We start from the raw sequence: 22339 nt of genomic DNA, 5'->3' as shown, positions 1-22339 counted from the left end.
CCTTATGACAAGGTACGTGATTTTTTTTTCCTTTGAAAAGGGGGGGGGTTTTTTTTTTTAAAAAATAAAAAAAAAAAAAAAAAAAAAAAAAAAAATGATGAAAAAAACAAAAAAAGTAAAATACTCCGTCACATTGACAGTTTTGTAAAATGCAGTATACAAATGACATTTCGTTCAATTTAAATAAATTCCTTTACAAAGTTTAATCTATTATTCGCGCCTGGCACGCGAATCTTTTTAACGGCAGAAAGTCGGAACAACGACCTTCGGACGCTTTTGTGACTTCATTTCGGAGAAAAACTCCTTAATGTCCTCCTCTCGTACAACTTTTTTATTCTCGACAAATTTTTGAAGATATTGTTTTAGATTTTCCTTCATATTATTGTACTCCTCGATGGCGTTTAATTGCTGAACGTGACCAAGGGAAGCAAGTGCTTTCATTCCTTTTTCGTACTGAGTTTCTTTTTTACCTACTTTACCAGCCTCTTCGTATACTTGAACACTATCTAAGGGATCGAGCAAGAAGTCTACTGCATTTTCTTCGTAAACCTGAAAATGAAATAATAAATAACAGAACAACAACGAGCTCATTATAGCCGTTGAAAATGTTGTATGCAAATTTTCCTTGAATTATTCATTATCAATTATAATGCCTAAATTGCATAAACAATCGATCATTGGATGCAATGTTCGGTACATTCTTCAACATCTTGAAGATGTTTTACTTAATAATGGACAATCAAAACTTCAATTAAAAGTAAAATAAACAAATTTTCATCAGGGCACACTTTTTAAAAGCTTTCTTTTAAAAATTTTTAAAAAACACTTGATACATTGATGATATCCCATAAAAAGGATTGATTGAAAATTTCTACTTAATACTTACATGTTTGCATTTATCACAAGTACATAACGATGATCTCCAACCTTCGATCCAAAAGCAACTTCCTTCTTTTTTAGGAAAATCACTCTCTGGCAAAATGCAACCATTTTTGTTTTCTACGACATCTAATTTCTCTTCTTTATTGGTTTGGCATTTCTTACTTTTAGACACTAGGACAAATAATAAATATGCTAAATTTTATTTCTGCACTGCATTTATTCTAAATTTATTTCTTCTACAACACTGAGATTAAAATACAAAATTAAAAATATTCTTTGCATTCGATTACATTGAAATATAATTTTTAAGAAAATAATTTCCAAGTTTCTCAACAAATTTTTTTATTTATATCTATGAATTTTTAATACATAAAAAATAGATAGTTCTCAATATTAATTACTATTATTTTTATAAGACTCGTGTATGAAATATTATATAAGAAGTATATTTTGACTAACTTACCAGAGTACTTAATTGCATATCGCCACAAAAATTCATGAGATTTCATACATCCAGCACAGATCATTTCACTGTAATCATTGTCATTAGGAAGATTTTCTCCGTTACCTAAATGCTAAAATTACATTTATTTTATAATATAGATTGAATATAATATATTTGCATTTAATGTTTTATGTATATTAAGACATTCTCCGTACCTTTGAATGATACCAGTCTTCGCATATTACACACTGAATCATTTCGTCACTTTCGGTCTCATCTGGATCTGGGTAAGGTCTTGCGCAAATGCAATAAACACCGTCAAAGTTCTGATTGTACTTGTTGTCGGTATTTACAGGTAATTTTGACTAAAATAAATTTACTTTAACATAATAACCGTTATTAGGGTAAAAATTAATTAATATACTTTAATGAAATATTTACTCTCAATATGTAATATCTTTTTAACTTAATTTAATTTTTAAATTAACAATGAAGAATAATTTTTTTTTCTATAAACACTTTGGTCCATATTGGTTTGTTTAGTCAAACAATTTAACCATTAACTTACGGATTCAAGACCGCACGCTTTGTCTCCAAATTTTGTATTTCCACAATCGCATCTAACTTGTCTCTTAGTATAAAGTTCGACGAGATCGTGCCCTTCGTGACAGTGAAGAGAACAAGCGAAGCAAATGGCAGCCCTCGTTCCTTTACTGCAGCACGTCTTGCAGGCATATAAAGCTTGCCGAATATATCCCTAAAAATGGATAACATGATCCTGTATCTTTGATATTTTTGTCATACTCAAGTCCACTATATTATTATTGTGTATAGTACAATAATTAAACTGTAATTAAAGCATTGTATTTAGAAAAATATCTTGTATTAAGAAGCCGTTGAAATTGAGTTTAACGGAATAAATAATACAGTCTATCACTTTTATAAAAGCCATGTCAAAGGTAAATACAATTTCAGAATTTAACGTGTTCATCAGAATTTAGCAGAAATTAATTCGCGGACAATTATGTTTTATATCAAAAGAATGATAATTGCTATTTGAATACTGAATAAGAATCAATAAGAACATATATTATATTATTTTTATTGTCAATCGAAACATTACGATTTAAAGATGGCTGTAAATTCTTAAATTTTCCACAAAGAAGAAACTTCATGACAACGCAAAGATTTTGTGTAATAAATGTTGAACAAAGTAATACGAGGTAGAATCAATTAAATGATTCGGCTTTTGCTGTTATAAGCCCTCAGAGGCACTGCATAATATCTCTTTCGAGGCTCAGCTAGGAAAGTGCCCGAGTAATTCTACTCGGCAGCTAAGTAAAAAAAGAGAAAAAAGAGGTTATGTGAGAAATTTGCTATTACTTTATTGTAGGTGCAATTCTGATCATCGGAGGCCCCGAGAACAGCGTTGACATCCTCCTCGAGATCGTTTTCCTCTTGGAGAACATCAAGCATAGTCACCGAGTTCTCTTCGTCTTCCAACATTTTGTCCGTAGGTTTCTCACTGCTCATTATCCCTTTAAATACTTATTCCTCGGCACTACTAAACTACTAACGTTAACGACTTATTTATTTATTTTTTTTTTTTTTTTTTTTTTTTTTTTTTTTTTTTGTACTTCAGCGTTAAAATTTGGACGAGCGTCTGTTTTGCTTGTTTCGTTTCTCCGGGCCGAGAATACAAAAGTTACGAAATTGTCGTTGGGAATGGAGGCAAGCGAAGGGAGAAATTTTGTTGACGACGCGCAAACGGTATACCGTCCAAACACACCCAATGGTCGATTTCCGTCGAAACGTCGAAGATTCCCGCGAAATTTGGCCGTGTTGCCGCTCGTGCAAAATTTCAAGAGCAACATCGCAAAAACAGGTGTTTTGACAGTTTGCAACTATGTTGACTCGCATTATCATCTTACTCGGCACGAACTTTATTATATAAATTCCTCATCGTATGTATTATATAATGGGACTGCACGGGACTGACAATATCTAAATATCAATGTTTTGAATAATCTAGGCATTATAATATGCATAACAATGCATTTATAATAATAATCACGGCAATTTTAAATAAATCATTTTTACGGTTGAAATTACATTTACAGGGTGAATTAGTAGAGGATTTATGGGCCATGTCGTTTCTAAAAGTATACTTTAATATCTTTTCAAATTTAAGTCACGAATTGCCTTATTGCATTATGATCATCATATAATTTATTTGTAAACAATTTCATTTTAGTACTTTTTACGAAGCTTCGACATCCATTTTCAACAAGATATTAAGACATTCAATTTACAAAAATTACATGATTATTTTAACATTTAATTGATTATTATTATTATTATTGTTGTTATTGTTATTACTATAATTAGATAATATTTTTAGAAAATTTATCCCATATATATTTTCAGAATTTTCATCACTATAAGGGTGTAAATAAACTAATGATTTAATATTACAAAATATTCTGTTAAAAGCCAATATTAATAATATATTTGACGTAGGCAAGAATTTAAGAAAAAGTGATGTATTTCAATTTCAGTACATGAATTCATGAATTTATAATACTAAAAGTAAAATAGAAAATTAGAAAAAATATTGACAATTTTCGTGTCGTCATTTCATTTTACGTTAATAATAATAACAACAACAACAACAACAACAACAACAACAACAACAACAACAACAACAACAATAATAATAATAATAATAATAATAATAACAATAGATATGTAAATAATGAAATTAAAAAAAAAAAAAAAAAAAAAAATACTTTTTTAATATGAATTTATATCAAATTTGTAGAAGTTTTAATAACACATTTTTCATTGAATTGAATGAAAAATTTTATGAAGAAATTGAATGAAGAATTTTAAGCAATAGAAGAAAAATAAAAACTTGAATAAAACGCTTTGTTGGTTAAACAAAGTCAATTTTAATTTCCCTTATAAGGAATATAGTATTTTTATAAAGAGATTAATGTGTAAGTATTAATAAGTCAATTTATGCTTAAATATCTCATATTTAAATTGATAAATCTATATATATAAAAAAAATAGAATTTTTGAACTTTTCAAATTGGCTAAAAAGTTAAAATAAATAAATAAATAAATAAATATATATATATATGTATGTAATTACAGTACTTAAACTAATAATCGTACTTGTAATCAATAAAACCAAACGTTCATAACGTTCATAGTTATTCCGCATATAACCATTGGGTTTAGCAAAATTTATCAGTGCTTCACGTGCATACACATAAAAAATTGGAAATTGGAAATATAAATGTTATATTTTGTTGTAATTTTCAGGAAGATATAGAGTCAATTATACACAATTGGAAAATTGTTGTTTAAAAAATACTCACATTTTATTATCGGAAAATAAATATTAAACAATATAAAATATTTGAGGCTTAGTTTCACCAAGCATTACCTCGTGATACATAAAACACAGTGAATTGCAGTTTAACAAATCATTTACAAATATTTAAACATTATCAAATAAATTACTATGAAAAGCAAGACAAAAATTAAATCTCATACTCTTTCAAATATAATTATTGGCTTATGTGGCATGGAATGGAATCAAATAATTAACAGAGCGATTTACAAAATTTAAATACGTTTTGTATTTACACATAAAATAATCAATATGTCGCATTTGATAATTGGCTAAAAGTATGTTAAGTATAGAAGCTGTTGCGATGATCTCGATGTGATTTAGAACAGTGCGCTCGTCGCTCCGTGAACGCTGCCATTCTCGTCGAGGGTATAGTAGCACCTTTAGAAACCTGAGGATTAAGGGAGAGATGAATTATCGAAGATTCCTTCGGTAGGGTTCTATTTCAAATGGCGAGCGAGGATTAGTTGGCGTACCTTAAACCACGACGATGTCAAGGAAAATTCGGCACTCGCTCGATCCTCGCTCCTCAAGCAAAGTAGCCTGCTGAGTAGATCTTTAGCCTCGTTTGATATAGTCTCGAAATATTCGTCGGGAAAACAAAAATCACATTTCAGAATATTCGTCGTGGTCTCTTCGACCGAATCATCCAAGAAGGGAGAAAGTCCGCTGAAAGAAGCGTAAATAATAGATTACACGTTGAATTTGTCTTATTATCAATCGTTTAATTCAAATGCTACCTCGTCCCATCCCTCCCGCCACTCTATTAAAGAGCATAGCGGGCTTTTCGAACATATAATTAATCGTCATTGGTCGAACGATTGACATGTAAAAGCGCGCGTGACGACGATAGGTCGGTTACCTGAGTAATACATAAATAAAAACGCCAGCGGCCCACATGTCGGTGTAGGGTCCGGCCGGTCTGCCGAGGACCGACTCGGGTGCAGCGAACTCGAGGTCCGCCGGGGGTACGACTTCGTCGACGGGTCCACGCACCGCCTCGCCCAGGTCGATGAGCTTGACGATACCCGTATCCTGGTCGACAAGGACGTTCTCCGGCTTAAGGTCAAGGTGAGCCTTGTCGCGACGGTGCAGCCACTGCAGGCCGGAGAGCAGTTGATTTGCAAATTTGCTGGCCATACTTTCCGTATACTCGGTCTTTTTGCTCAAGTAGCAAAACAGCGTCGGACCTCGTACTCTGGAAATTATTTTAGTTAACGATCGTAGGTAACTGAATTAATATTCTCACTCACTTCATTTACCAGGTTTGCTCTCTCATTATCATTTGATAATCAAGAAAAGCCTGTCATTCATTATATCCATCAATTATCCATTATATTTATTCCCTACTAATCGTTTCCCTACTAATTGCCGAGAAAATTGAAACTTCACATTCAACTGCTTATCGATTACTCAACAATACAATTTACTCCCAATAGACAAAATTCGAATCCCAGGTCACGCGATGTTTTTTCGAATATTTCGAATATTTCGAATATTTCGAATGAACGATCAAATCACTCGCTTATTTATCAATGAATTGCGACAAACTGACGTTTTCCTATCACTCGATATTAGGATTGTGAAATATATATGATCTTTATCGTTTATCAATACCGTAAGCGATGAGCGCGATCGGTCTATTTAGAAAATGATGGGTGAGGAAAAAAAAGACTTAAAGATCCATACGGAAGGTGCAGGTTAGCCACGTCCAACGCGCATTGGTACGATTAGCATTAAGATTTGAAATGTCCACTGAAATAGGTGGATTTAGAAAGTTGATGAAAAAAACGTTCTTCCTAAATATATATATATATATATATATATATATATATATATATATATATATTATCCACTCGGCGACTTACAGCTCCAATACAATGGTGTCCACTCCAAGCTGCGGTGCATTCTCAAAGAGTGCAAATGCCCTCACGATGTTGCCGTGATGCGTCGACGCCAATAAGTCGTATTCGGCGCGCGTTAACGATCTCGATTGCTTTTGCCGAGGAGTTTGCTTCAGGGCTACTTCCTGGCCAGTTCCTCGGTCTCTTGCGCGTCGCACAACTGCGAATCTCCCCTTGCCGATCTCGTCGAGCTCCAAGTACCTGGGGGACGATAGATGGGCCGTTATTAAGTCGTGTCGTGGGCTTGGATGGTGAGCGTCAAGGAGCGTAAGAGAAACCAAGGAGTGACCGGGGAGTGTATGGGGAGTGCCACATCCCCACCCATCACCTCCAAGGGACCCCCGAGAAGTACGTGTAACGCACCTGGCGACGAACTGCTCGGCCTCCCAGGCGGTCCCGTCGCCAAGCGGCAGATTGACAACGGGCGATGCCGAGGTGAGGCTGCCGTTCTTGCCGACGACACGGAAGCTGTAGCTCGCGCCCGGTAACAGATCCAGCACCACTGGTGGGCTCTCGATGTCTTCGAGGGCCGTCGTCCAGTTGGTCGAGGGCATCGACCGGTACTCGACCTCGCATCTGCCGATCTCTTTGCCCTCCCAGTCGACCTCGATACGCGTCGAGTCCAGGACGCGCGCCCACGTCGTTCCCGTACCACCTAAGGAATCCAATTGCGGGCATTGCTTATTAACGTACCTAATTGAAATATTTGACTGGCTATGGCTTTAGGCTGCGCAGCGTATCGTTGAGATGCTGGCGAGAAGATCGAAGGTGAAATCGATCGATAGCTTCGATCGATTATAAATTGAGAAAGAGCGGGTTGTCGGGGAGCGATAGCTAGTGCTTACGACATTAAGTCTTGAATAATGAATATTCCGTTTTATCAGACGTTTAACGAACGTTTAATAGAACGTTTAATAGAAGTAATTTTACAATAATACTAACGGTATCGTTGTCGATGTTATTATTCTTAGAAAGAATTATCCGCGAAGAAATCTCTCGCATAATTAAAAATCAATTTGCTAAATGCCAATAATAATAATAATAATAATAAATAAAAAAAAAAAAAAAACAGAAATATATATATATATATGTTTTTTTTTTTTTAAATATAAAATTCGACTTACCACTGACAGATAAGTAAATTCTAGCTGAACACGAGCCATTTTCACATTGAATACTGCAACAGTACGCTCCTGAATCAGCGGGTCTGCATCTCGTAATTTCCAAATAGAAGAATCCGGCGCTCTGGCGCAATCTGTACCTCTCGTTTTCCTGAATATCCTTATCCTGTCCTTCCCTTCTCCAAACAACCACGGCAGCCTCCGTCTTGGTGTTATGCAACAAATGGCCAACATTATTCAATTACATTTCTACATCACCAATGAATAATGAATTCTTTATCTTTTATAGGCCATTGAGGAATGTCAATTCATCAATAGAAATATTGTCGGAAATATTTCAACTCTATGCCAGCATTCTCGAACTGAGCGTCTAATTTAATAAATAAATATATAGTCGATTGTCAAATGTGCGACACAACTATTTTTAACAATTACTTTCTTGGCCCAGTTTCGCGTAGTACCGAAAAATTCAAAGAATGAAAAAAAAAAAACTGCAATTCTACCAATTACTTACTCTAAAGTTTAAGCGGTCATAAGCGGCCGCACAGTCGCGCGTATTAACTTTGTTAATACACAAGTCAGTCGTTTATTAAGTCGAGATATCGTTAAATTATCAAGTTAATTTACTCTCCGTCGAATAAGAGCGATAAGGCGTATTTAGTATGGAAAAGTCATTGGAGAATTTTTCATTGTGTTGCAAGCCAATGAATGAGCCGTTGGGTGTTCATTGACGGTGAAACTCACCTGTGAGACTTGGACCGCGAGCCTGGCAACTTCCCCGGAGTTGGCCTTGATGGGGGTTGGGGCGCTGGAAATGCAGGGCGGCGCGAGATTCTTGCTACTGCCTCCGTTGCCAGCTACCTCATTGGGGACGATTCTGTCGGCGTTGAGCTTCCGCGGTCTGAAGGACCAGGCGCGACTCACCGAGGAGTTGGGAATGAGGCTCGCCGGTATCCAATGCTCCTGCTTGGCGTTGTCCGCGTGGGTGACGACGAGGCCATTGCCTTCGAGCCTTCTGACTACGAGCTCGTCGCCGACTCTCAGCGCGCCCCAGTCCGCCGCGAGTCTCACCCTGGCACCCGGTGCGACCTATAGCGTGGGAGGTGCAACTTTGTCACAATGTGGGCTTGCTCATGTGGGATTATCGACGTTTTTTCATTCTTGCTTGCTTCATTGTCAAAATAATCGCCTCATCCGTTTAGAGTGAAATTTTTAAGATTCGAGGGTCTACTGCTTTACCGGCCGAGCGCGCTCCTAAAATATTTGCAATTCTAAGCCGTACATTTTTAGTTTTTCAACGAGAATGGCCAAAACAAAAATACTAAACAGTGCAACGACCGTCGCATGCCTTTCAATTAATTCATATGCAAGGTTGATTATTTAATGGCTATTTGATTTGAAAACAAAGCAATTAAAAATAGAATTCAATGAAAAAGTAGGAAGCCGCATATCAAGTACTTACGGAATTTATTTACATTTATTTACTCGAGTATGATTAATAAATGAAAAAGCCGAATAAAGCGTATGCAGTATATTGTATATTTTAGTATTTTGAAAGTAAGTCTTTTCTACGAACATCAACCGTATTTCCACATATATATATATATATATATATATATATATATATTTCTTCGAATATTATAATAGAGAATCGATATATTTTCGATGATACATGGCGCATTCATATGTAAAATAAAGGAAATATAAGACTTGCTTACAACAGTTAATTAAAAACTAAATAAATACCCAATGTAATTACTAATCGACATCAAACTTAGACACCATTAATTAAAATAAATACATATATGTTGTACGCAAAAAATTTAGCATTCCACAAAATAATTCAATAAACTTATAACGTTACGGCAAACAAAATAAATCATTCAATCAATATCTAATAATACTATACACTAGTACAATAAAAAGTTATTTATATATGTACTATATATTTACATTTTTTATCAATTATACTGTTAAAATTAATGTACAAATGTAATAAGAAACTTTATAATTTTTTATTATTCTTAATGTTATCGTTTATTTTTTTTTTTTTTTTTTTTTGTTGTCAATGTGTTCAATGGGAAATTAATGATTGATTACACGTCTCAACAAGAACTGAGCAACTACAAAAAAAATTCGTTGTTATTGCTTACCACCATTAATAATTATTCTATAAATTATATAAATTTGATAGTTATTCGTAATATAAAGATTGAAAATTTCACTCTAAATTTATTAGTTTCTCTTTGTTTTCAAAAAATTTCTTATTTCAAAAGTCATTTCATGTTTTCCCATGAAATTTCTTCTTCTTCTTCTGTTTTTTTTTTTTTAAACTTATAACTTATAATGTGTACTTTAATTTTCAATTGTTCTTCACGAAATTTCGATGAAAAATCTAAAGTCGATAAACTATACTTACCGATTAAAATTTCATTAATCATAACTGACATTTGTTTAAAAATACATTCTTTTGTGCAATTTTTAAAACCAATAGAATTTTAATGCAAATATTAGTATAGAAATTATAACAATGTTATTGACGATTAGTGCATTATTCATACCCTTATCCTTTAAATATTATTTAAATGATTAAAAACAATTAAATATTTCGTAGTAATAATTTTCGTTATGCTTGAAAATTCGAATTTTAGTATCGTATTTGTTATTATTAGTATTGAATGTATATTAACGCGAATTTATTAGTCGACAATTCGAATCTTCTACAATGAATCTGTCATATTAATTATTAATCACTTAGTTGCATCGATCGCAATAAGTACATTTATGTACATAAAATTCACTTTACTGACCTCCGTAATGTATTCATCTCATATTACATGAGATTTCAAAGAAACGCGCCATTAATGTCTCTCGAAGCTTTGGAATGTAAAATCATTATCAATCGACAACATAACATTTTATGATTGAAAATGAGTATTCGTATGACGTTTCAAATTGTCATAACATTTAAAAGTCTAATCCATTTGAATTCATTTTATTCGAATGAAGTCCATGGAAGACCTGATATAGCTAAAGAAGAATATTGCCGACTGTTCGTTAGATCAGTAAGGATCGGTACTCAATTTATCTTATCTTAATCTTAAGGAGAGATTTGATTCTGGATAACGCATTTTTTCACTTTCATTTTATATCCCGTTTCCGTGTCATAACTATAATTTTTTCTTAAAACGTTCTACTAAAATTAAAGTACAGCATTTGATGTTAATAATGAAAATGAAAGAGAAACCAGCATCACATTATTATACCTATAAATATAATCAGTTACGAAAAATCGTCATTATTAAAATTGTTCGTTTTTAAAGTAGAACGTTTAAAGGTAATAAGCATATTATGATTTATTAAAGAGACGAAAGCGTATGAAAATTTGAATATTAACCCCCTTGGCCAGTCGGGAGGAAATCAGAAAGTAGGTTAGAAATACGCAACAAGGCCATTAAACTAATGAATGCTGAGAGAAAAATTCTAACGGAATATTTACACAATCTTTAGCCCAGGGGTTGATATTTTTATTTTCTCATTAAAGCAGCTTAGAACTTACTTATTCTAAACAACAACAAAAAAAAAAAAAAAAAAAAAAAAAAAAAAAAAAAAAAAAAAAAAAAAAAAAAAAAAAAAGTAATAAATAAAAAAAAAAATAAATAAAAATAAATAAATAAATAAAGCAACTAAAGTAATCGCATGATTATTAATTTCTTAATAAATTAATGGTATAATGCAAAACGTCGATATTATTAAAGGTATATGGAATAAAATAAGATAAAATAAAGGAAATTAATGAGCGCGAAAACCAATTTGACTTTGGCCATTGTCATCTGTCACCTAATTGTGCGCTGTAATAATATCCAATAAAAATGTCGGAGAACACAAGAGTGTAAAAATGAAAGTAAAACAAAAATTTGCCATGTTAATTAGAAATGTGGTGAAATGAAGCAAAACTCATTTCTTCTATTCTTAATCGAATCACACTCTCACCGGTAGGTTAGTCGTGCGAAACTCTTCCTTGCGGACCATAGTAGTAGGTAGTGAACATGCTCCGGCTCATGCTGCGAAACAACATGCTTCGAATCCATCCAGCACCGCTTGTATTTTGAGATCATTTAAACGTATATCTTAGGTTTCTTAATACGACAGTGGTATCGTTCTCACAAGTGAAAGCTAATAATACTATGTAGAGTAGAGATATGAAGTATGCAGCAGCAGTTTGGGTAGCCAGAACCAGAAGTGTAAGAGTAGTGGTGAATTTAGAACTAACGCTTGTAATAGTAAAAAGTATAATAAGTCAAAATTTGAGAATGGCTTGCAAGACATTGCTCTGGTTAGGAAATCCTATTTAATAATTAGCGTACGGACTTTAATCGATTAATTGAATTAGGTGTAATGTTAGTTTCGTTCTGTTAAAGACGCCATTCATCATAGCGTATAAAAAAAAAAAATCAAAAAATCAAAATTACACATCAACGCAATTTATTATCTCTCACCATATACCATAATACATACACTCCTTCTTCCATATGTAGACTTATTTTTCGAATTAGGTTTTATAATTTAATAGAGTAAGTCGCATCGAGCGAAAATTTAATTGACTCAATTGAAATACCGTTTGCTTTTATCTCCTTTTTTTTTCATTCGATTTTTTCTTTTTCTTTTTTCTTTTTTCTTTTGTTTTTTGTTTTTTGTTTTTTTTTTGTTTTTTTTTTTTTGTTTTTTGTTTTTTGTTTTTGTTTTTGTTTTCTACAAGCACACACATTTTTATAAATATATTAAAATGTCAGTCTACAACTGGAAAATACGTCAGAATGAAACACTGTTGCTTCTGCTGCTGTTGCTGCTGCTGCTACTGCTGTTGTTGCTGTTGTTGCTGTCAAAAAAACTATCGTACCTTATAAGCAGTCAGCATCTAGCATAAATCACAATGTAACAATATAAACATTTTAGCACTTATTTAATCACAGTAATTATCATTCGCTAACCAGAGAAAACCATCACCAAATCGACAATATAAAAAGTTTTCTTCCATCTTCCATCATTGGTAAAGTGAAAAAGATGAGCAGATTTTTATTCGGTAGAATGGTAGACACACACGCTCCTATTGAATTTGCTTCTTGCGCTTTTTGTTTGCATGTACTTTTATTTCGTAGCTATTGTTCTACTGTATGCTTGTATTTCGGGGCAAATTGATTTTCCAGCTGTGAGCGACGAGATATATAGATATATGCACATACACCACCACCGATACGAAGCCCCACGACTATTTGTAATCTCGTTGTTAAAACCCATCTGTTTTTCTGATAAAGTAATAAATGTACGTAGGCTTGCTTGTCAATGCCACGGCAGAAGGCAAAGAGAGAGAGAGAGAGAGAGAGAGAGAGAGAGAGAGAGAGCGGTAATACTGACAGACTTCAAGAGAAAAACGAAGTGGAAGTAGTGTCCCTCTGCTGCAATTAAGAATTTATACATCAGGGACAAAGGGATTATAAGACTTTATGCAAATTAACTATTTCATATATCTTTGTATTTATATACATATATATATATATATATATATAAAAGAAAAAATAAAAAAATAAAAAGAAAGAATAGAAAAGAGGAAAGAATAAAGAAAATGAAAAAATTGGATGTAAAATTTCTCTAAAAGTTATACGTACGTATTTCATGTTTTCATTCCCGTATATTTCTAATTTATTTAATTATCATATCGAAGAAAAAAATCGAGGGGGTTTATAGATGATAATTTTTTATTTTTAATGCTTTTATCGATAGCAATTAACTTATATGGCTATTTTTTTTTCCTTTTTTCTTTTTTCAGCAGACTATTTCGTAAAACTATGAGAATTGAAAATATGCTTAATAGACTTTCAAAGATGAAGCTTTATAAGTTTTATGAAATAATCGTTGTAATAAAAAAAATATTAATGGGGAATATTTCTTTATATCCTTATTATATTTTACCATTATGAATTTTTATTTTTTTATTTTAACATTTTTATCTAATAAAATATTTATATTATTTGTGGTATACGCCTATTAGACATTATTAAATACCTCGAATAAAATAATTTATCTATTATAAATTACTTTGAAAATTTGTTTTTTTTTTTTTTTTTTTTTTTTATAGCAGCTCACAATAAGGTAATATTATTAGAAATTAGGTTACGCTAATTGATAGTATAAAAGGGTAAAGAATAAGTTAGATTATAATAAAATAATTATTCAATTCCGGATCTGCGATTCACTCTTTAAAAATAAATTATTGATAATACTTTCTAAATAATTAAGAAAAGAGAGAATGTGTTAAGAGTAAAAAAAGAATCATTCCAGTACAGCAGAATTACTTTAAGCGAACAAGTTTTTTTTACAAAAATATGTCTTTTCTTTTATCTTTCATGTTTTTCTATTGAATATATTGAGTATTAATCAGATTTCTTTTTCTTAATATTTTGTACATTGATTTAAAAAATAAAGAAAAAAAAGCTAAGAAAAAGAAATGTGATAAATGATCTCATAATTCGCAAAGAATCAAATTCTTAAAGAAATTTTCTACAATAACTAAATAATTTTCTAAACTAATGCACTACTGTGGATGGGTTAAGGCACAAATAAGATAGAAAATCAAAAAACCAAAAAGTATTATAAATTATTCGTAAAAAAAAATACCATTATCAAAGTCTCGATATCCTTTAACCAATTAATTATACGCGTTTATCATTTAATTGTGTATTATGTAAAGTAAGTATTACGAGAAAAGCCAAAGTTATAGCTAGAATTTTGTCAGAGAAATTCGAGATATCCCTCACGTACAATAATGAGATTGCGGATTGAAGAATAATCGTCATCTCCTATACATTTACAGTCATGGATAAAATGATAAATGTCCACGTAATATAAAATAAAAATAGTTAGTATGCCTTTGTCCCGCTAGACACATTATACACACGAGGGAAAATAATAAAAATGGCAAAAATATAAAAGTGAAGATGAGTGGTAATTTTGGCATTTTGGAGTAGAGAATAGAGACGTGAATAGATGTTGACGGGAATGAGATATTATTCGTTTTTAACGGACAATTTTCAATAAAATTTCCAAGCACCGTACCCACATTTTTTTTTTTTTTGGCGACCCGTTTACTTTGTCCATGACCGTGTGTCCAATACGTACGTGAGCATATGCGCGCGGTAAGTGTCGGTGTACGTGGGCGTGTGTATGTGTGTGCTCACCGGTACGGAGCCGATGCGCACTGGGGAGCGAGCACGCAGCGTATTTCGGAATCCCTCGAGGAAATTGAGCTTGCTCTTAGTGGGACTAGGGGTCCTGGGCGCGTCGATGTCACCTCCGTCCAGGGGTCCGCCGGTGCGCGAGCGATGTATCGGCTGGCTTTTCCTCGTCGGTGTGCTCCCGGCGCTGCTCGTCGCCGAGTCCTGGCGATCCTTGCTGATGATTGGCAGAAGCGAGCGGGAGGACGACGAGGACGGTTCCGGCGTCGAGCCGCGACTGCATGCCAGCAAATCATAAATGAATGGTGATAAAAACACAGTACCGTCGACGTTTATCTATCTTTCTTAGTTATTTATTAGGTTTTCATTGTCGATCCTCGCTGGTACATACATACTTGTCGATATTAATGACGTGCCCACTGTTTTAAGTAATTCTGTCTTGCGCTTCGTAGAAGCTCAATATCCATTGTGATAGTGCGAGTGAAGCGATGCTTTAAAACAAGCACCGTTCACTCTTATTTTTGTAATGATCATGGAAATTTCAATTTTCTTAGTGCATCGAGACGAGCCTTGTTTAATTGCACTACACGTACATTGTCAACAGTATAATAATAGAAATTTTCTCGGATTAAAACGGCTCATGTTATATAATATATTAAATTAGCATGAATTGTCATACTGATAATGAATCACTTTACAGTATTAAAAATATAATATAACGTTCGGTATGCGTAATGAATTTATATTATACAAAATAACCACTAAATACAAAAATAACTTAGCGAACAAACAGCTTGAGAGAAATTTTTTTTTTTTCAAAAATAATAAGTTAATAATATCATTTATTACATTTATTTTACAAAATTTTAATAATTAGATAAATTCTTGATACATGCATGAATATACACACACACACACACACACACACACACACACACACATATATATATATATATATATATATATATATATATATATATATATAGAAAAATTGGCAATGTACAAAGAAACATAAATATTTAAACAAAATTGATAAATAGACATAAATAAAAACAAAAATTGAATACGTCGAAAGTAAAAATAGCAAGACAGAATCACGTGACAGATTTTTTCATTTCTTTCTTTCTAAAACCATGTTAGTAGTTAAGCATATCTCCATAAAGCTCCATAAATATTCCTCTGACGCATGTAATATATTTTCTTGTACAATTTTAATAAACACATTACGTCTGGTACTGCGTTTTTATAAAAATAAAATATAAAAAGCAGTTAATAAAATAGTGCTCGAAATGAAGTGCAGCGTAAAAGTTATATGCTGTGTTGATTAAATTGAAATTGATGCACAGTACAGTTAAAAAAACAATAGAAATTCAAAACGTGAGTCGAGAAACTGTTAGTGTAATTTTTTTTGCTTGATAAGAAAACACAACACTGGTGATAAGAGAGAAGAAGAATCAGGCAAAATAGTTTTAAGGAACGGGATTAAATGAAGGAATTACAGATTACGCGATAGAAACTCTTGGTCAATTTAAGATTTATTCTAAACAAAGTATTACGCTTACGAGTCCATTATAAGATAATTTTTTTGTCACTTTTTTATTTCCGTTGCTGTATCTTCCGACTAATACGTATTTCTTCCTTTTTTTTCCCCTCGTTTATAGTATTTACAATGTAATAAACACCTTTTCGCCGAGCGCAGCAATGTGCGAAAAGCGCAAACGTGTTTGCTTTATGGCTTTTATGGGTTTATAAACGTTATTAAAATTATTATAAATATATCATACAATTTTCATTGTTACATTTTTCTTGCGAAGTGTACGTATCCTTTTAACAGACATAATCCCTCATTCTGTCTTTTTCTCTCGCTGGCGAGATAAACGTTTTGCATCACTTTTCTTTTTTTTTTTTTTTAATCATTTTTTGATTTCTCACTTTTCTTCTCAGCGTATTTATTTATACTTGTATTTATATTTATATATACGACAATAGCAATATATACTTAATATAATGTTATACATACACGTATGTATAATTATGCACATTGGAACGGATTATTACGCGTTCAAAGGCTCTGTTGAAGAAAGAGACAGAGAAACTGTGAATGTGTGAAAAAGAACTAGTTAAAGCTAGTTTTTGTCCTTTTCTTACCATAAAGGGTTATAGAACAATATTTTTTAAAATAATTTTTACTTTCAAATTTGTAATCAATAGAATAATTGTATTTGAGCATAGTAGTACATTTTTGGAAAAAGCCAAAGATTACGCGCAAAGGCAATTCCGGCGTAAAGGAATGTCTGAAAATCTTTGAAACTTTCTCAATATAAAAAATAAAAAATAAAAAATAATAATAAAATATAAAATAGAATACAGGCTTGAAGAAACGAAGGTTCGTAGAAAAAATGCAAATCTGTTCAAGGCTTTTCAGAAGCATTCGTCTACCAAGGGATTATAATGAGTAGAGGATTGTTTTATTCTTCTTCTTTCTAAAATTGGTGTTGAAAATGGTATTAAAAGGGAAAATAGAATAGACAGTTAATGAGTTTAAAATCAGAAACTAAGCAATATTGTGGATCTTTTAAGAAAGTAGAAGTGAAATGTGTTTCATCTATATGTAAAGAACATCAATTTATCTCGAAAGAGGGCATAAAATATTGTGTTTATCGGTTTTTGTAAAGGAATTAGGAGGCATATAGCGACTACACTTGCTGTCGCTTACAGAGATATTTTGTGTTTGTGTGTATACTCTCCGTGCGCGCGCGCGCGCGCGCGCGAGTGTGTGTAATCGTGCGTGTGTAATCGTGCGCGCGCATTTTTATGTATGTACATACATATGCGCGTCTGCATGTATGTAAATGTATATGTATATAGTTATTTTTATATAAAATATACAAAAATATGTCGCAACGACGACTATTCACAAATCGAGCATTAAAGACTAGAATGTAGTCGAATAGCATGAGAATTGTCTTATTCATTTTTGCTTGTTCTTTGTAGTGTTAATTATTAATTGCTAATCGTTAATAATAATAATTATTTTATTTTGAAAGCGATGTGGAATACCGCTAAGGACATATTTATCGATATTCGTATTATAAGTACAGTAATGATTTATCTTTAGTAATTTTCAAGTTACTCACAGTACATTCATAAGGATAATTTCATTTCTTATCGTCGCTTATTTTTCTAGAGCGAATTATTTTAACGATATTCACTAAGCGAAAAATAGAAAATCTATGTCTGCATAATCTTATAAATTGGGTTTTAAAGTGCCATAGGTAAATATTCGGTTAAGTACCAAATAATAAAAGAAAATAATTTTTATTACATTAAAATAATATATTTAAAATTTTATAAATAAATAATTAGAAATGTTCTAAGCGTTTAAAAACTTGGTAAAACTACGTACTCCCAAAATATGAATTATCCTATTTCATAAAGCTAATATTTATTATTTTTCAATATCATTAAATTGTACTCTTTTTATAAGTATATCCAGATGTTATCAATGCTTTTTTTTCTGCTCTTCTTTATTCTTTTAAAGATTTGTTAGTCACTAAATATAATGCTTCTCTGGCAGCTAATCCTTTATAAAATATGCATAATTTACCCGTAATTGATTTATGGCAAAAACCTCGACGACCTTAAATCAATATAATATTATTTCCATAGTAATGCGAATGTCGATAAAACAAAAATCCCTATTAGTATACATACACTTCTTAATTATTAGGTTGGTTCTGCTGTGTGAGTTAAGAGTTATTATTATATATATATATATATATATATATATATATATATATATAATATGTCGATACAAGTAGTACAATACAGTTTTTGCTTATTTATTTTATCGTATTATTATTACTATTATTATTATTATTAATATTATTACTAATATTATTAATATTATTAAATAGGTTTAGATTTAACTGTCTCGAGTCATTTCTTTTTGGGCGGGTATTGTATTTGTGGGCTGGTGGAGTGAGGTGTGGGGTTTTGTTGAGGTGTTCGGAGCCAGCTTACAGTGGATCTTTGGTAAGTTCCTTTTGGTAGGCGATTGGTGACTGTATTGCCTTGAGGAAATCGCGCTGGGTCTGTAGTATAGAGGTGATGGTGTCAACCCACTCTTGGCGTCGTAGTGCGCTGCCCGAAGTACTCCCAGAGCCACCGATGCTTCCCGTAACGATTTCATCACTCGTAACAGGACAACAATAACACATGAAACCTAGACCAGGCTTACGTGGATCCGTCGAGCGGATAATGAACTTTTCCGGATCGTCGACTGAGTCCTCCAGACTCATTTTGTTCACCTGCGGGTTACGATTAAGACGTTAAGAAATCGAAGTGACTGTGGAAGCTGGAGTAGTGCGAGTACGTGTATATCTATTATTAAATTGTACTACTTTATTTTACAACTAACGACGATGGACATTAAAATTGATAATTTAAAATTTTTAATTTTTGTTTTATTTCAAAGATTCTTATTACGAATTGGTAATACGCTTAATATGACTTTACTATCATCTTAGTAGCGACAACCGTACCAAAACGACAATATGAATTAATCTAAATTAATTAATGGCCCTTCGCATTAAACTGTTATCGAATGGCTTAATAATAATAATAATAATAGTAATAATAATACGATAAAATAAATAAGCAAAAACTGTATTGTACTACTTGTATCGACATATTATATATATATATATATATATATATATATATATATAACGCAATAGTCTATTGCGATAGAGTAACACCCCATAAAATTTTTAAAAACGTTATAATAATAATAGCAACTACGGATTTTATATATTAGTATTAGTAAAGACAATATTTAAAATCTAAAATAATTGTCTGTATTATTATTAAATATACGTGTGATTTATATGGTGTTACTTCACCGATAAAATGGTCGAAATCGATTATTTTTAAAACAAAACTATTTTAGATTTTATTTATTACCTGAATATGAGCCTTGTATATGTAGGCGGGATTTGTAAATTGTGTCTTTTTACCGACAGCTTCACTGAAGATAATATTTTGTTCAAAGAGGAACACTTGCCATTCTCTTCCTCGACTTGGCAGCGACGAAAGCTCAGCAACCATTAATGGTCCATGAAGTAAGAGTTTACCTTGCGCAGTTATTTTTCCCTGTAAACATATTTCATTCGGTCAAACTTTACGAACGATAAATCGGTGTTTTTCAACAATATTAGATTTCCTATTGCAATTAAAAATAAATAATACCATTAAAACAATTACCTACTTTCGTTAGTCATGCTATTTTCACTTTTGAAATTGACGCTTCAATAATGATTGCGTTCGCAAATAAAAATTGTACTTTGGACGTAAATTATTTTAAGTATTTCAAGTGTAATTTGAAAGGGGAGAAAATTAATGTTGAAGCATTAATTAAATTTGTGAATGCTGATGACGTGCGAAAGCATGAGCAAGCTCTTATCTAGCTTTTATATAGAATAATTTATATAAAACAATGTAAGCAAAAGGTTTTTTTTCTTTTAAGTTTGATATTTATACGTCATAAGTATTTGTATAATAAGAGCGAGGAGATTGGAAATCATTACGGAGCTCGACGGATCCTCTATTGCTATTTAAAAATCCCTTGTAACATTGTGCCACGTCGTGATTGTATATTCAATCGTGTAATCAATCGTGACGACCAAGGGGCTTCGAGGACGAGTAAAAAGAAGAAGAAGAAAAGTCAGACGTACATCGAAACCCTGCAACCTGCCGACGTCCATCATGTCGTTGGCCGCTTTGGGTATGACTCGCATTACGTGCGCAGCAGCTCTGAGGCCCTCGATTTCCGAGAGTCTCTGCGTGCGTTCCGTCAATCTCAGGGCCTCGCGTAACAGTAGCTGATACTTGGTGATCCTCTGCACTGGTTTTATGAGAAGATCGCACAATTGTAGCCGGTGGCCCAATTTTTGTCTAAGTTCCTGTATCACACGACACAATGGTAGAGGTAGCTCCTTATATAGCATGATATAAACTTTTGAAAGTACCTTCCACGTCTCCCGTTTTTGTTTTTCTCTCGCTTGTTTTACGTGTTGAATTGCAGAGAAAATATTCGAGAAATAACATGTAACTAGGACTTTTTAAATTTACTTCAAGCTTTTTTTTTCTGTGTTTTGAAAATTAGTTTCAATACTTGTCTAAATATAGTAAAACTTATGACCGATTTCTCGCCGCGTATTTTACAGTCTCTTCGATTACTGAAAATTTTTAATTACATCAATCACTACATCAACTACAAAAGAATATTTATATTTTACGCAGAACTTTGATTAAAAATTGCTGTTGCGCAAAAAAAGAATTCGCCGTAGTACAATGTAGTAGAATATTATGATTGTATTATGTGAATGATTTCAGAATTTCAACGTTCTAATGACCGCTGCACAATGATTGATAAACGTTTAAGAATACCTGTAATAATGATCTTCATAATTCATGCAAATAATCGCCTAATAAATTCACGAACGCGACCCCCCAACTTAATATATGAATCATGAATAATTCGTAGGCGTAAAATCCTTACTCTTTACCATCCAACTTAGTTAACCGAATACGTTAAAAATATTACTTTTTACCAGAATATCGATTGTGTGGAACTTACCTCGAAGTAAGTGTCGATATATTCAGAAACTATGTACTCGGAAACGGGCTTATTCTGACAATAAACGACATACATGTGCAACTTCCTCTCGTACCGCTTAAAAAGCGGGCCAAGCTCTTCGGGTCGTTCAAGGCAGTGTTCCAAAGACTTGAGGAAGCAACTGTGAAAAATGTTATTTAACATTTCGAGTTAATAATGAGATTTGTATTTTTTCAATATCGTTATTCTGACAAATTAATTTAGCTTTCGATTGAGCTTTCAAATGCAAAATCTGTTATGAATCGAGAATACATTTTACAATAATCATACATTAAATATTTTATGATTATTGCGGAGTTGGATAAATATTGGCACGAAGATTTTTCGTTCAATTCACATTAATTTGGGAATGCGAAAACTTCATGATCGTATGTAAAATCAATTAATACCTCCTTATCTAATGAATAATTATCAAAATATCGTATCGTTGGTGTGTTTTTCTTTTCATTTCAACGACTCCTTCAAACATTATTTATATCAATTTTTATGGCGGAAAAGACTAATTTACTATGTTTATTAATAATATTCATGGCTTATCCAGGGAATATCAAATTATTTCATATTTAAATTTTAAAACTTTTTTCTTTTCAGTTTAAATCTTTAGATAAGAAAACAAAAGCAATGGATTTGGGAGTAAAACCTAAAGCGGTCACTT

General features: G+C 32.3%; 2 protein-coding genes across 8 annotated transcripts in view; both read right to left on the bottom strand.

The window, feature by feature from the left end:
• Window positions 1-87: 87 nt before the first annotated feature.
• LOC105360317 (putative E3 ubiquitin-protein ligase UBR7) lies at window positions 88-2888 on the bottom strand. The gene is made up of 6 exons (XM_011497206.1): window positions 2711-2888; window positions 1896-2084; window positions 1543-1692; window positions 1346-1457; window positions 887-1053; window positions 88-549 (listed from the first exon to the last, which is right to left on the bottom strand). The coding sequence occupies exons 1-6, from the start codon at window positions 2858-2860 to the stop codon at window positions 238-240; spliced, it is 1080 nt and encodes a 359-aa protein (XP_011495508.1). The 5' UTR covers window positions 2861-2888; the 3' UTR covers window positions 88-237.
• Window positions 2889-4939: 2051 nt separating this feature from the next.
• Window positions 4940-22339, bottom strand: part of trio (trio Rho guanine nucleotide exchange factor) — a 110930-nt gene continuing 93530 nt past the window's right edge. For 6 of the 7 annotated variants that reach the window (XM_011497205.1, XM_011497199.1, XM_011497201.1 and 3 more), the window contains 12 exons: window positions 21646-21805; window positions 20741-20968; window positions 19971-20159; window positions 19029-19315; window positions 15009-15282; window positions 8518-8862; window positions 7777-7978; window positions 7016-7307; window positions 6617-6853; window positions 5611-5946; window positions 5225-5417; window positions 4940-5139 (listed from right to left, as the gene is read on the bottom strand). In XM_011497205.1, coding sequence (XP_011495507.1) covers window positions 5032-5139; window positions 5225-5417; window positions 5611-5946; window positions 6617-6853; window positions 7016-7307; window positions 7777-7978; window positions 8518-8862; window positions 15009-15282; window positions 19029-19315; window positions 19971-20159; window positions 20741-20968; window positions 21646-21805 — 2851 coding nt within the window. In that variant the 3' untranslated portion in view covers window positions 4940-5031. Of the gene's footprint in view, window positions 5140-5224; window positions 5418-5610; window positions 5947-6420; window positions 6560-6600; window positions 6854-7015; window positions 7308-7776; window positions 7979-8517; window positions 8863-15008; window positions 15283-19028; window positions 19316-19970; window positions 20160-20740; window positions 20969-21645; window positions 21806-22339 lie in introns of those variants that run through there. The other variant, XM_011497204.1, reaches the window with a different exon arrangement.

Source organism: Ceratosolen solmsi, unplaced genomic scaffold (genome assembly GCF_000503995.2).
Source record: "Ceratosolen solmsi marchali unplaced genomic scaffold, CerSol_1.0 scaffold13, whole genome shotgun sequence".
NCBI classification, from domain to species: domain Eukaryota; kingdom Metazoa; phylum Arthropoda; class Insecta; order Hymenoptera; family Agaonidae; genus Ceratosolen; species Ceratosolen solmsi.
Note: the sequence above shows the minus strand (reverse complement) of the source record. Positions and strands in the feature narration are given on the sequence as shown.

Bases quoted from the DNA above. Each gene is read 5' to 3' on its own strand.
- LOC105360317 (XM_011497206.1), bottom strand. From the start codon at position 2,860: ATGAGCAGTGAGAAACCTACGGACAAAATGTTGGAAGACGAAGAGAAC. The intron at 1,458-1,542 runs GTACGGAGAATG...ATGTAATTTTAG, and splicing joins AAGACTGGTATCATTCAAAG to CATTTAGGTAACGGAGAAAA. The intron at 1,054-1,345 runs GTAAGTTAGTCA...TATTTGTCCTAG, and splicing joins ATATGCAATTAAGTACTCTG to TGTCTAAAAGTAAGAAATGC.